At 49.1% G+C, this 15,223-nt stretch overlaps 5 protein-coding genes across 5 annotated transcripts; 2 read left to right on the forward strand and 3 right to left on the reverse strand.

Annotated features, from left to right (window-relative positions):
* Positions 1-2,998: 2,998 nt before the first annotated feature.
* FSUBG_8164 (uncharacterized protein) lies at positions 2,999-3,800 on the forward strand (the record flags this gene model as incomplete). The annotated part of the gene is made up of 3 exons (XM_036686543.1): positions 2,999-3,018; positions 3,080-3,207; positions 3,262-3,800. 3 exons carry the CDS (start codon positions 2,999-3,001, stop codon positions 3,798-3,800), a joined length of 687 nt encoding a protein of 228 aa, XP_036536321.1.
* A 59-nt stretch (positions 3,801-3,859) lies between these two features.
* On the reverse strand, positions 3,860-4,756 carry FSUBG_8165 (citrate lyase subunit beta; the record flags this gene model as incomplete). The annotated part of the gene is made up of 1 exon (XM_036686544.1): positions 3,860-4,756. The coding sequence occupies one exon, from the start codon at positions 4,754-4,756 to the stop codon at positions 3,860-3,862; it is 897 nt and encodes a 298-aa protein (XP_036536322.1).
* Positions 4,757-5,379: 623 nt separating this feature from the next.
* FSUBG_8166 (golgi apparatus membrane TVP23) lies at positions 5,380-6,167 on the forward strand (the record flags this gene model as incomplete). The annotated part of the gene is made up of 4 exons (XM_036686545.1): positions 5,380-5,476; positions 5,527-5,572; positions 5,629-5,912; positions 6,010-6,167. The coding sequence occupies 4 exons, from the start codon at positions 5,380-5,382 to the stop codon at positions 6,165-6,167; spliced, it is 585 nt and encodes a 194-aa protein (XP_036536323.1).
* Positions 6,168-6,907: 740 nt separating this feature from the next.
* On the reverse strand, positions 6,908-8,147 carry FSUBG_8167 (uncharacterized protein; the record flags this gene model as incomplete). The annotated part of the gene is made up of 2 exons (XM_036686546.1): positions 6,908-7,701; positions 7,751-8,147. The coding sequence occupies 2 exons, from the start codon at positions 8,145-8,147 to the stop codon at positions 6,908-6,910; spliced, it is 1,191 nt and encodes a 396-aa protein (XP_036536324.1).
* A 2,770-nt stretch (positions 8,148-10,917) lies between these two features.
* FSUBG_8168 (DUF726 domain protein) lies at positions 10,918-14,479 on the reverse strand (the record flags this gene model as incomplete). The annotated part of the gene is made up of 2 exons (XM_036686547.1): positions 10,918-12,312; positions 12,368-14,479. 2 exons carry the CDS (start codon positions 14,477-14,479, stop codon positions 10,918-10,920), a joined length of 3,507 nt encoding a protein of 1,168 aa, XP_036536325.1.
* Positions 14,480-15,223: the final 744 nt, after the last annotated feature.

Here is a 15,223-nt window from a genome sequence, read left to right on the forward strand (position 1 = left end):
CTTCAATCCACTTGAGCCAATATCCTGGTCCTCCTCCGTCAACTCTGGGTTGGCGGTTGGTACCTGTTATTTTATATATCAGACGGCTTGTTGTAGAACATTTGGCATCCAACGTCGTAGTCTGAAATGGGACTTTCATTTCCCCTTCGACATTATATGCACAATACCAAGACCATGCACCACGGCCCTACGCTTTTTTAAGGTAGCGTTCCATGCTCTTGGCGATGGCGATGCTCCTTTCAGGGTGTTATACTCAAGCCCCGCCTCACCAAACACCTGTTCCCGACACGTGCTGCCCCTCCTTCTCACTGAGGTGGAGGGTTGATTCAGGGGCCAAGCGAGCATGCCAGCATTGGCAGGCTTGCAAGGCTTGCAAGACGTTGTGACATTGAGGAATTCATGCACAGTTTATTTGTTTCCTGGTTTGGTCATAGAATAAATGGAGATCTGATGTCTGTGTATGTATTAGCCGGCCTTGAATCATTCATCAACTTTTTTTTCTTCCTTCTTCGTGGCTCGATGGCTTATAGAATGTAGTTCCGGGTTCTTGAATTACTCCGAAGAGTATTCAACATGTAGCATGGATCTGAATCTGTGTAAGACAGACGCTAATCCCAGACCGTGAAACGTGCAGCGTTTCCAGATTCCGTATCTTCGTAACGACGAGTACGAAACAAGCCAGTAAGGGTATGCCGAAGTTTCTCCTGCTCGCATTACCACTTGCTTAAATGTTTCAACAAGGAAATACGGGAAATAGGAACAGGTAACTCTGCTGAGCCAGCCATGACAGCGGCTGCCTTGACAGGTATGCAGTAGCGTGGTGAAACGCTAGATTAAGCATCAATGCGATGCTACCTTGGCAGCGGCTTAGTCGATTGAGGCACCAATGCCAAGAAGTACCCTTCGTAAACAAAGATCAGGGCCCATCACTTAGATCTGACAGGTAATTCGCATAATAGCTCTTGGTTGGGAATCAGAAGCCGCATGATGGATGTTCCTAGAGTAGAGATTGGGGGAAGCGAGCGTATAAAAGACGCTCAAAGAGGTGGCAGCCAAAAGGAATAGACTGGCTCCAGCGACCTCGAAGAACTATCGGTAACGAGAACATATCAACGTATTCTAAGAACGTAGAAGAAGACGACATTTAGATAGTAGTTACTTGGGGCCAGTACTCAGATGCCTAAAGTAAGAGAGATGAAAAGCCCTTTCTTTTACCTCCCCAATGGATGACTTACAAGTTTGGGGCAGCCATAGCACCTACCTTTTTCAGTATATACTCGTTGCGCGGAAGGCGCTGAGCTCGTATCATGTTTACTTACCTCAGGTGTCTTTGGGCCGCAAACCAACACTGCGTAATGATATCCTCCCCTCAACGTTTGATCACCTGCAAATGCATTTCAGTGACTCCCGTCACAAGAGATTGCAGGTTGTGCTCTCCAAAGCCTGGCCTAGATGATACCTCATCGTAAGCGCCGTTATTCGAATGGCCAATATGAGATCCGGCACAGAATCTCGGCAACTCCAAAATTTGACTCCCTAGATGTCGAATCGAACGGAATTGACACAGTTCAGGCTTGGCTGAGCCAAGTTCATGACTATGCAGGTCACAAAGATTCGGAGCCGCATTTCACGAAAGACCTGGGCGACGATTACACACCAAACTGGAAGCCTCACGATCTTTCTGTTGTGCCGATATCTCAGAATTATCACCAGTCTCGTCATTCAGGAAAACAAGCCTTAGATCCACGGCCCACTTCTCCAAAATCTGATTTACTTAAAAACGACACATACTCAGAATCGCGACATGAGCCTACTCTTGACATAGGGTCTGACAAAGAGAACGGGAAGAGATCTCGCCCACGTTTTACGCAGGATTATCATGAAGACAAATCTAACAAAACGTTGTTCGAGAGACAGCCAAGAAGGAAAACACGCCCAGACCGGTATACTTCCAAAGACACAGGGGGTAAGAGGGATCTCACGGCCGAGAGCGAAGAAGAGAGGCCAAACAAAAAGTCACGCTCAAAGAAACAAGAGATTAGAGCGAGTCGAGATATTATGAACAATTTTGCATCTGGTGCCATCCCAAACACAAGAGTGACGGTAAGTGGTGAAGCACAATCGAGCGGATTTTTCATACCGAGTAAACTAATACTCGTGGGTTTTGTCAGATGAGGCCCAATCTTACTGCTGGACTGTTCCTGAACGGTCGATCCTCAACATACGGACGAGGTACGCTACTTCTCGGACTCGATTTAGTCTTTTCTCATCATAACATAGGGGCTGACATTACACTCAACGATACGACGTTTATTGAAACATGCGGTGAAAAACGGAGAGCTGACGGGGTTCCCCAACACAATACAAGTGAGAACTCTAGCGGCCATGATGATGTTTCAAATAGCGGCCATACTTCACGGAGCGCCACGGAACTCCCTAGAACCACAACAAATGATGAAGAGGGAAAACTACAAAGCCTTGCGGATGAACTTTCTCAGGGGAATCAACAGAACACACAAAGGGATGGGTCTGAGGCTCATAGTGGCTCTGTACCATCGACAGAAACCACTCAAGCATCTGACTGCGAGGCCCCTGAAGCGATGCTAAAGAGGCTTGTTGAGACAGGCATATTCGATGGCACAGGTATTTTTAAAGCAACTTCCCATAGGACTATGGAGCCAAATATTGAACATCACGCTTGCCCTGGCACGAATGGTACAGAACAATCGAGCAAGAATCCGACATATCAGGATAAAGGGGAAATGACCGACCACAGCAGGCAGTCAAAACTCGGACCAAACATACAGGCTGCCACAAAGTATACACAATTTCATCTTAATGGCGGCGCAAAAGATGCGCCAGTATTAACCGAAGCATCGTGCTCTCGGTATGAACAAGAATTGCCAGTTCCGATTTGCAGCACCTCTCCACAAGTTCAACCTCCAATTCTACCAATGTCGGTAGTTGATAATAACGCAGACAGTATTACTGAGGTACCATGCGTCGAACAACCCCAAGGTACGAAGAGTATCTCTACTACTAATAGTCGGTGTCACCCGCTATCTCGAATCTCAGAAAGAGGCGATCGTTACACTGAGCAAAATGATCAGCCAGGCTCTAAGTTCCCAAGTCTCAGAGCGGAGGATTTCATTGGTGAGCACTCCTACCACCGAGACCTCACGGAAAAAAACGAATCTCAGTGGGAGGGTTCGTTCGTTCACCGAGGACTACAGTCCCATGATATCATGATACCAATTTCAGGTTCTCCAGGCTTTCAAAAAGCATGCCGGTCACTTAATGGGCATATTAGTAGTACAGGACTCGATTCGGCCGTCTTCCCAACAGTGTACTCAGAGATCTGCTCGGATCACCGAGACACACAGCATGATAATAGGCAACCTACACAGCCAGACTACTGCGAAGACAGTGAGACAATTCAAGAATTCATTAAACGGATCGAAGGCGAGGTAAGTATGAAGTGGGACAACTCGCAGCAGTCTGTTGGTGTTGGCTGTATTAGCGATAGAGAGGAATGTGCCGACAGCGAGTCGTTCGAAATGGACAGCAGAGAGGATTTGTCGCAATGCAGCGATATAGAGTATGATGAGGCAATCCAGCAGAGCTTACGCGGCATGTTCTCAAGCCTTGATGAAGGATCTGTATCGGCAAACCAGGTCGTAGCAGAAGATTGGGAACACTCAGGTTATGAACAAAGTCGATACTGGACAGGAAAATATCACGATGAGCATGAGGTCTCTGATGCGAAAATGGTTGGTTTCTGGAGGCCTAATCACTTTTAGGATGATGTACTCGTGTCTTGAATCTTTGGTATAGCGGTACGTAGCTGGGTTAGGATTCATTACTCGGGTTCTTGGCCCTTCCATTTGTTTCTTAAGGACTGAACATCAATGCCACACTGTTCTGCTTTGACAATGACAGCACCTGCTTTGCCGACAACTGGAGCATCGATCATTTTGCCATCTAGGGTCCAGGCGCCTCGACCGGACGCCGAAGCCTTCTCATCAGCGATGGCGATCCTGATAGCCCACTCAACTTCGTCCTGATTCGGAGCAAACATACGCTGGACGACTTCAACCTGGCTGGGATGTATGCACTGCTTTCCGTTGAAGCCAATGGATTTTCCTCCAGCACACTCCTCCTCGAGAGTTTTTAGCCCATGCTCTCCCTTATAGGAGGTGCAAACCAGATCAATTGCACTTGGCAATCCGGCTGCCCGGGCTGCAGTGACTATAGCAGATCTTGCATAGAGAAACTCGGTCAGAGACGGGGTTCTTGTCAGCGAGAGATCAAGGGCGAAATCCTCGGCTGCGAAGATGAAGCCACTCAGGTAGGGAGATGCCTTTGATATCTGAGCCAAGTCCATGATAGAGCGAGCTGACTCGATAAGAGCTATTATCTTTATTGGGCTATCTGCCTCGGCTGTGTGTCGCTCTGGAGCGACATGTCGGAGAACATCAGTAACGAAGGTTAGGTCAGCCGCAGAATTGACTTTGGGAACCACGACAGCATCAACATGAGACAATGGCGCGAGTGTGGTCAGGTCTGAGAGAGCAAAGGGAGTGGACACAGCGTTGATGCGAACAGCCAGCTCAGAAATGCCAGAAGGCCGAGCTTTGAGGTTGGAGATGTGCTCGCGCAGCTGATTGCGGGCTGTGTCTTTGAGAGAGGGTGTAACTGAGTCTTCCAAGTCATAAGTTACGTTGTCTGATTTGAGGCCGAGAGACTTGGTGAGCATCTTTTGCGATGAGCCTGGCACTGAGGGGGGCGTCAGTCTCGGCATTCAATCAAGAGTGAGGAGTCCTGCTTTACCATAGAGCAAAGAGCGGCGGATAATGGATGGGGACCGGGCAGCCATTTCGTGGGGGTTTACGGGTTATTAGATACGAGCACAAATACTTGTCGATTGCGCATATGAGCTGCGCTTGTAGATGATATATCCTGAAAGACCGAGGTACCTTGGGCTATCACGACTTATACCTTAACTTAGGTAGTCTAGTACACAGAAATGGAGTAGGTCGGGGCCCACCCACCGCACCTCAAGCTCATGACGTCCTACCGTATAAGACAAAATCTGCCATTTCCCACCGCCTGCCTAAATCAACGACAGGGGTTTTTGCTGTCGCGGATCATGCTCCATCCCTTGCGAGGCTTGATAGAGGGCCAGCTTACACAGTAATTCTGAGAGTGACAGGTAGCTTCAAAGCTCCACGTTTTGTTACCTTGTCACCTACGACCCCTTGGCCAACTACGACAATCTTTCTCAACAAATCGAACCGAATCGAATACGAACAGTTTCTGAACGAAAAGTATAGATATCACGAGCTGCATATTCCCCAATACGTCGACTTATTAGCTATCATGGATGCCACACAACCACAGCCCGCGCCGGGCAGTCTTAGCTGGCGCCTCAGCGCGCATCCCATTACGCTGCTCACGTTTCTGGGATTCCGGATATGTGCGCCTCACACGGCATTCCTTTAAAGCGCAATTGCTAATGTCCTGCAGCAAGTGTCCTGATCTACTTTCTCGGTCTGTGGATCATAAAAAGCATGTGCGTAACCTCCCTCGGACCTCTGCAGCGCCTCAGAGCACTAATCTTCTTGGTAGGATCATGATCTTCATCATTACGATACTCCTCCTCGCCGCCGACTTCTACTACATCAAGAACATTGCCGGTCGTCGCCTTGTAGGTCTGCGCTGGTGGAATGAGGTCGATCCCCAAACGGGAGAGTCGCAGTGGGTATTTGAGAGCAGCGAGCCAGGTACCAAGACCGTCAACCCGACCGATAGCCGCTTTTTCTGGCTCGCTCTATATATCCAACCTATGTTGTGGGTTCTCATGGCTATTCTTGCTCTTGTGCGACTGCAGTTCTTGTGGTTGCCCCTCGTTGGTACGTTTGATAGAATACCCCTTGAATCTGTGATTCAAATACAAAGAGCACGCTTTGTATCTATGCCGGATTCAATTCCACTAACATTTGGCACTAGTTATTGCTCTTGTCCTCACCATCATGAATACTCTAGCCTTCTCGCGATGTGACAAGTTCAGTAACGCTTCCAGCATTGCTGGTAGCGCTTTTGGAACCGGCAATCTAGCCGGAAGCCTCGCAAGCAACATGGTCAGCAACTGGTTTTCTCGCAGCTGAAAAAAGAAGAGAAAAAAGCAAAGAGTGTTCTTCGAGTGGATGAAGCAGAGCGAATCTTGACTCCGTCACTCCGCTTGAATGAACGAGAAAGGGGAATTTGGCCTGCGTTTTGTGTTAGGACTTTGCAAGGGAGACATAGGGAGACATCGATGCCGGTATGAGTCGTTGGAGTTGTAAATTAAAACTACAGGGTTTCTTTATCACTGGGTGCGAGTTGTCGACGACGGTTTGCAGTTTCACGCGCCTGTGGGCGGGAAATGTATGAATAATAGCTTGATCAGGACCGCTCTGGCGTCAATCATTCACGACCTAACTAAAACGCTCTCGCTATAGGGACTGCGCGACGCTATCGATATTTTCCTGCTAATTGTGTTCGTGATAGAACCAAATTCCATGTTTCCATGAATGCTGCAACAAGCAAACTTCATGCAAAATATCGTGAAGAGTTCAGGGCCTCTGTCAACATGGCAAAAGAAATCTGTGGTATCTCTCTAGGTAGGTCTGCATCTGATCAATAACGGACCAGCTATGTCGTCAACAAGCCGAGAATATACAGCACCGTTACGATGAACAAAACTAAGCAGGCTGCGTAGGCGACCCAAGAAATGAAGCGTAAGAACAAGATATAGCATAATCCAAAACTCCAAACCCCATGACACACCCGCATCAGGAGTCAATACCTTCAACGGGACCTGGATTTCTCTGGTCTACAGAAGGCTTTTTGCCCATGCGAGGCGGTACTATCGTCTCGCAGCACGCTCGATTTCATCATCCAGTTGCCGCTCCTCTTCCTCTAATCTTCGGATCTCATCGACTGTCATACCATCTTCGACCAAGTGAGCCACGTTGGATGACATACCCTGTGGTGTCTGAGCACCGCTGTGGGCTGCACGATCATGGGACCCGATGGATGAACGAGGCACGCCGCCGGGTGGGGGGGTTGGAGCGACACCACGATCTCGGTCGAGGCTGCCGAGAGCAACAGGCTGCATATGGTTTTCATCTGAGTAGGGCGAGTTGGGTGAGTCGGTAGCACGGGCATGAGTTTCCTTGTCCACAGCGTATGTTTGCTGTGTGACATACTCATCACCAGCCTTCTTGCTGCGTCGACGCCGGCGAAGAAAGAACCATACCAGAGCACCGATGATGAGAAGGCCGCCAATGACGGCACCAACGGCAATGCCAGCAGTTGCGCCGGTTGAGAGCCCGCCGCCGCCGTCACCGGAACTTTCTTCAGCCCCTGAAGTCGACGAAGGTGAAAGGGTGGCTGTTGCCGATGAGGATGAGGAAGCGGTAGATTCCAAGGTCCCCTGTTGACTATTATCCTCTTTGAGTTGGGTATCTAGTTCATCGATCTCTGTGCTGTTGTCGGTATTGGTGACAGTGAAGAGCTCTGTTTTGGTGTAGCCTAAAGCTCCGTCCTTCTTCCAGTCAATTTGAATGTACATCTCTTTTCCGTAATATTTCGAGGTTCCGCCTGAAAAGTTGAGGGTCACAGAATTGTTGTCAACTGCGTTGCATGATGTATCAGTAACTTGAAGATAGTACGAGGGCGTGTCGCATTCCGAGCAAAGCATACATACCATCTACGAGTTGTCCATCGGGCTTCGCATCGCTAAATTCGGCATCACCCAAAGGTGCAATGTTGTCGTCGTCGATAACCTGCCATTGGACGGTATCGAGCGTGGTATTGGGGTCGGTTTTGGAAAAGCCGATTATCTTTTTGTTCTGGTCGCTATCCTTGAGCTGAAAAACATAACCATCGGCGAAGTTTGTGGAATTGAAGACGATGACCTTGGTCTGTGAGCTGGAACCTCCCACGCCTGTGTTGCCGTTGCCTGAGCCGTCAACAACACCGTCTGAGTCGCCTTTGCTGGAGGGCTGTGCAAAATTGATATTGGTGGAAGAGGGTGCATTTTGCATGTCCTTGACAATATCGCCCGTATCGTCCCGATCAATTTGGTTGGCTATTTGTTCCATTTTGCGGTGTTGGCTTGTCTTGTCCGGCGTATGTGTTGGCGATCGGTGGTATATCCGAATCAAACAGGTTCTCTTAGACCTCTCGTCCGCTTCTCAAGGCCAGCACAGCACGTTGGAGTTGAAAATAGTTTGTTAAAGGCCGAGTCCTTTGTCGATAATCGTCCGATTTTGTTTATACTCGTTTATACTTGTTTGTCGAGTGTGGTCAGGTCAGATTATTCCAAACGGCCGATTTGGTATCTTGGGACAATACGTCCCTGAGGACAGAAAACGAAGCAAACCGCAACACAAGCAAAAAAAAAAAAAAAAAAAAAAAAAGTGGTTTTATTAGAGGGTTAATTGCAATATCTTTGTATATGGTAAGACGGGGGGCAAAGATGACAGAAGCAGAGGGAACAAAGAAAACAGGCCCAAAGGGAGTTCCTCCGTCTTCCCTGGTCTCATTGCTGCGGCAAGCCCAAGCGTGGTTCAGCCCTGGCTTGACTGGCTTGTCTTGACTTGGTCTGGATGGTTGCAAACGCAGACCTGGGCGTACTCAGCCTGGCCAGCTAGGACTTCGTATAGAGGGTACTTTGAGAGTACAGCACAGTGTTTGTCCATAAGGGGCAAGCTTGACGATGGACGGCTCCGCTGCGTCCCCTCCCTAGGAACAAGGTTGTTTCTACTGGGCTTAAAAGCTGTTTTGTGATAGCCGTAGGACTCCATTCGCTGACATGAAGTCTGAAACGTTTGCTACCTAAATGCACATATATCACCGCTCATCCCGTACATGATGATGTGTCTAGAGATACAGTCAAGTTTCTCTCATCTAATGCATTTAATATGCTTTGATCACCGCAATCCTTTTACACACTCGACTGTCTGAGGGTCCACAGACCACCCATCAGCCCAACTTATGTACATACGAATTCCCTCTCAGCTGAACTGTTAGAACAAAGGGAAATGCTCCGATCCTTACCTCTTCTGGCTTGGGCCGGATTGGGGTATTGCCCAGACCCCTGAAACCTCTCGTCCCTACTGGACACCCTTGTAGCCTTGATCCCGCCATCACAAAGACCCGAGGCTCTGATGGAGTGTGTGCTTCTGTAAGCACTAAAGGTATCGAATTGGAGAAGCGAAACTGTTCAAAAGGGTTGAGATTTTCAGTGAGCAAGTGTCGGAGTGATTTCTGCTTCTGTGTGTGTTCCTTAAAATGCTTATGTAATCACCATTGACTCTGTAGCGACGCTCTACTCTAGGTACTTCTACTCAAGACATCAATCCAATGTATCCACGGATACCTACATCAAACAGTGGAGAGGCGGTGCAGCCCGCTAACTGCCCGCTACTCCAAACGTACGTTGACTCTGCCCTATAAAACGTTGGCATTGAAAGCACCCACTCTTTGACAATGTTTCTCCAATTAGACAAGCAAGTCTACCTACTGCGGCTGACAGGATGCCCAGGATCTGCTCAACACAGACACTGTGAGGTACAAACTGTAGACTTGCTTGTCGATCCACTAGAATTTTGGTTCGGCGCACGCATCGTCTGATTCGTCTTACACTCATTGGTGCTGATGAGCCCCGTCAGCCCCAAGATTACTTCCATCCATCGTTTCCAAGGTGGACTTTCACCTGAACGTGGGAAGAGACGAAGACTCTGTTTCTGAGAATTTGTCAAACAAAAAAGAAATCCCTAAGAGACGTTATGCCTATAACTTGTCTTATCTGTCTGTCAACTATTGCTTGCTGTGGTGGTAGAGCAACTCACTTATACGCGCCAACCAACCAAGCTCAACCGTAACATCTCACCGTACCACCGCAGGATCTAAAGGATGAGAGTGCCTTGCCTTGCCTTGATATCTCTCTTCTTCCATTCTAGTACCAACCGAACGATGATCTTGCCTGTCCTCACATTTTTGAGACATGTAGGTGTAACTGTATGTACTTACCCTGGCCAGAGGGTCAACCCAACGGCCAACATTCACTTCTCCCAGGGTCAAGAACCGAGAGAGTGTAAGTACTTTTGGCCAACACAGGAAACCATGCATCTCACTGTAAGATTACCCAACTGAAATCCAACATGCCTAAACTCCAGCCGCTCCCTAGCTAGCAATGCCTCCCACTCAATGTTTATTGTAGTAAGCACAAGCCTCGGCCACCACCACCCATTCTACCCTGGAGACAACAAGCTGCCCTTATTTCTTTGACAATTTCCACCCCGCAATAGCCAGGAGGCGTGGGCAATATGGCATTCCAGGGCTGCAAAACACGTGTATCGTGTGACCTGTTGTGTAACAAATCTGTGTGTAGTGGCTCATGGGTAGTACATTTATAAAAGTCATCGCCCACCAACAGTGACATACACTCTTTCATGCTTGTTCTGTTTATAGAACTGACCATCATAAGCCAACCGCTGTTTGAGTAGCACACGGACCAATAATGCAACAATGCAAAGCGCCAACATTAGAATTAATGATCCTCCACTTTGATCCTCGTCTTTGTCATTGCTCATACTTACTTCGCAAAGTGTTCTAGATGGTAATAACTAGGTACTATGTCTTATGTGTATTTGATACTCCATCCGATTTTGATTACTCCTTCATGAATGCAAGAACATCCAAAAACCATCAAGCCTTGTTTACGCCGGAAATGTCAAACTCAAAGTCAACGGTAGAGTCAGGGTCAGAGCAGAGTCCAGCCCAGTCCAGACCAAGACACTGAGCCCCTCCAATTGCTCGTCTGATCCGAAACGCCAGCAACTCAAAAGGCAACCCCAAATTACCAACTCAAGCGAATGTCATTGAAATCTCCTTCTCTTTGCCAAAATCATCATCATCATCATCTGAATTCCCCCATGGCTCATGCAATGTCATCGCTGGCAATGTCTGTGCCGTCTTCACCTGTGGCCTAGTTGCTGTCGTCTCAGTAGGTGCCACCGTTGCTGACCGCGGGTGATCGTCAAACGAGGTATCGAATGTCATCTGAATGTCGTCCTCGTCATGTCGGCCCGAGCCGTATGCGTCACCATGTCCTGACCCAAACCCTCCGCCGTACGGTGAGCTGTACCCAGGTGGTGATGCTTGTCTGGTGTAGCTTGGCGTGTAACTACGAGACCTCTCCTGGGACACACGAGTATCGTTCGCGTCTCGTGCGCCGGTCAGATCCGTCCGAGAGCCTGCTCTAGAGCCATTGGCCACTGCTGAAGGAGAAGCGGGAAGCGAGGACACATCCAGCTTCATTGGAGGCAGAGTCGATTTGATTTCCTTGACTTGCAGGTCCTCCGGACTGGCGTAGTGATCTCGGGCATCTTTGGCAATTTCTGCACGGATTGCATCAATGTCGAAAAGGACACCAGTATTGTTGTCAGCTTGTCCCCCCTCCTTTGCCTTCTCTTTGCCGTCTCCCTTATTCTTTGAGTCTTCGTAGAGTTCCCAGTCCTGCTTCTCCGCATTCTTTCGACGACCGAAGAAGCTGAATCGCCCACTCTTCTTGGACTTGCCCTCTTTCTCGAGGTTCTTGCGTGCCTCTTCGATCTCATTAATCAGCTCTCTCTGGCGCTCATTATGGTTGTCCGGGTCTGGATCTTCGATTTCAACGAACTCTTCACTCTCAACAGACCATCCACATCTTATCAGCAGTACCGGCATCTTTTGACGATAGTCCATGTGGCCATTCACGAGATCCGTGACGTCCATGTTCTCAACAAACGGACAATCCTCCACGGGAGCTAGACCTGCTACCCGGCGGATACCTCCACTCGTGAGTCGGAACAGGTAGCCTAGAATCCAGTCGTTGCGGTTGTACGCATTCAGGAATCGCCCAGAAACCACAGTCTTGGCCTTGATGTACTCCTCCTTCTTTACCACAATAGGCGAGCCAAACATGTAGACATTTTGCACAACACCAACCGCCCCCTTCTTACTGAGCTCCTGAAGGCAAGAGAAAACGACTCGTGCGCCGATCGAGAACCCGACCAGTGTAATAGGTCGTGTTCCTAAGTTGCGTTCTAGCAAGGAATCTGCTAGAATCTTTCCAGCGGATGTGGCTCTGTCCAGCGAGACAGCCCAAGGGTTGTCAATAAGATAGGCAAGCTTGGTAAGAATTATCGGCAGCTGCAGAGCTGACATGAGAGCAGCTAGTATAGTTGTGCCCAGAATTTGTTGGATACTTTGTGTAAGAGCCTTTGTGATTGTTAGTCTGATAATCTCTATTGGAACAGGGTGTAGATCTTCTCACCTCAGTAGCCAAAATGTTGATGGTGTCACCCATACTCCGAAGCATCTCAGGCTCGAAGAGCACTGAGTAGAGGTCACCCATGACAGGGTCTACCGTACTGAATGGCAGTCGTACGTCATCGACCTTACCTGTCAGCCACCCCGAGATAGTGACAATGAGGTTGACTCGCTTGTTGTTGTGAAGGGGACGATACTCGAACGTCCTGACCGCGCCAGTTCTTCGGTCCGCAGCCCTGCCTCCGATGATACTGCCTGACGCAGCTGCGCCCGAGGTGATGATGGCTGCGCCTCCTACACCACCGAGGAAACTTCCCGTGCCAGTCACTCCGATGGCTGTTAATCCGGTAGCCAGGCCAGCACCGATGACAGGAGCAAGCAACCCTGCCGAAAGACCAATGACCAACCCACCACCTACGGTGGCCAATCCCATCATCACGTATCGCCGGGTCAATGCGTTCTTCCTGCGAGTCTCCGTGTGCTCTTCCTCGTTCCAGTTCTCCTTCTCGGCAGCTTGCTGCATCTCCAGAGCCTCTGTGACCTTCTTCTCGAAACGGCAGATATCTAACCACGTGATGTCAAGGCTCTCACCAACTCGCTCCAGGAGAACTCTCGAGCGGGAATCGTAGATAGAATCAGCGATCAAGAGTAGGAAGAGGTCGCAAAGCACAGTCCACCTAAGATCAATATCGATCTTTGCGGTGGTGGGGAGCTGTGATGGTGTCTTCACCTCAGAGAGCTCCTCGCCGTCGAGCGCCTCATATGGCGGCGGTGCCTCTGCAGGCTTCTCGTCCAGTGATGGGGTACTTGGCATCGATGACTCCCCATCTGCCATGGGATTTGATACTCGAGCATTAGTATTGAGCGCAGGCGCCAAGTCCTGCGGCATAACTCCATGTTCTGCTAACTGTTCGATCATAATCTGCTCAGCTTCATTGATCTCCATATGAGCGTACAATCGAAGCATCATTTTCTGACCCCACATCAGCATGGATTCAACTGAAATAGCAACCTCCTTCTTTGTCTTCTTGAACGATTTCATTTTTTCCGCCTCTTTCACAAGTCTGACGATCTCGAGACGGACCAATCCAACGTATGCAACTCTTTGGCCTTCTGTCAAGAGATCTTTGGTAGCCTGCATCTGACCGATAGCATCTCGTCCTTCATCATCATCGACCATACTGGTTCCGGCTGCGCTCTTGAAGAGATATTTTGTATTGTCATCCATGCTTGTTGCCGACTCGGCATCATCGTCCAATGTTACCCGAGTGTAGCCCTTGCCAGCACCACCAAGTCCTCCATATTCGTATGATTCATCCTGTTCCGGGTTATATTCCCTTGCAACTAGCTTGTCATCATCGTTGTACATATCGTATCGCGCATAAGAAGGCATTTCTTGCCAGTCATCCTCCTCCACCCCCTTTTTAGGTTCTTCTGGCTTGGAAGAGATCTTCTGGTGGGAAAACTCGGAAACATCCTTTCGATTGGCCTGCGTAGGCGATACAGGGGTTGGCACGATTTTGTCAGGCTGAGGGGGTTCTTCCTTACTGACAGCTACCTCATCACCTGTAGACTTTTTGACAGGATCTGCTGCCTCTGATTGTGCTTCCACTGAGCCCTTGTTCGTTGGATCGTCCGGCTCGGGAGTCTCTTGCTTCTTGATAGCGACATGGATATATGTATGCTCTTTGGAAGCCGCTGGCATTTCTGACTGTGTATCTCTTGAATCTCTTGGCTCCGGATCATTGATACCTTTGGCCTCAGCAGACTCGATCGTTGCTGGAGTTTTGCTAAAAGTTGGTGTGGGGGTTTCGTGCGTGACCAAAGGCGGGTTCGAAGCATCTTTGCTAGGATTCGACTGTTCAGATCGAGCATCTTCAAACGTTTCGCTCTTGTCGTCGTCCTTAACAGATTCGATGGCGGGGGGTGTTGTTCGATCGCTAGATTTATCGTTCTGCGTCTCGGACACTGTCGGTTGCTCACCGCTCGAGGCATCTGCTACTGGAGTTGCGGCAGGACTCTCATCTTTGGATGTCTCGGTAGGCTCATCGTTCTTCGGAGTCGGAAAGCGCCTGATGGGCAGACCAAAATCGTCAACCTCGGCAGGTGTAGTCATGATGGTAAACAATGGCGAATTGTAGTTTGTCTGGGTCTCCCGTTCAACGAGCTCGACGAAAAGAATCGCTCCTGCGACAGAAAGAGAAAAGTAAAGAGAAAGATGGCTCGGCTGCGTGAAATGCGCCTTGAAAGAATGGATCGAAAGGGCCGAAGATCTATAGATGACATTCGACCCAAGTAGAAGTGCTGGCGAGTGGACGAATCCTTCTGGCTCCTGGATTAGGTTGAGGCCGTCAAAGAAGGACTAACTCTATGGCGTGATGATGTAAGTGGTTGTTCGAGGTGAAATGCCACACCCTTATTCAATGATCTAGAAGCTGAGGCGAGTTGTTGAAAGGGGCGGGCTTATTGTTCCCCTCGTCCCTCTCAAAACTAAAAGGAACAAAACTCCTATAATTATTTGATGGATAGAATCCAACTTGACATTACTTTGAGTGGGGGTCGACCCCCCCCCCCCCCCCCTGAGTCCGGCGGAAGCGGTTGGTGGCCCTCCACTAAGGTAGCAGACAGCGGATGGCGGGGCTCTCAGTGGTTGGTTGCTTTTAGTGGATGGCCATTGTGCCTGCCCAGAGGGTCCATAGTGCAGGGCACCCTTGTAACTCAGGGATGGGTCTCGTCATTCAATACCTATATATGGTTGTTCTCAAATCAATTTCTCCTTCATACCTCACGCGACCCCTGATTTGTCTACATACATTAGTACATAGGTAGGCATGCCTTTCTTTAATTTGAGATGAGCTTC

This window comes from Fusarium subglutinans, assembly GCF_013396075.1.
Source record: "Fusarium subglutinans strain NRRL 66333 chromosome Unknown NRRL66333_c0000109, whole genome shotgun sequence".
NCBI classification, from domain to species: Eukaryota; Fungi; Ascomycota; class Sordariomycetes; order Hypocreales; family Nectriaceae; genus Fusarium; species Fusarium subglutinans.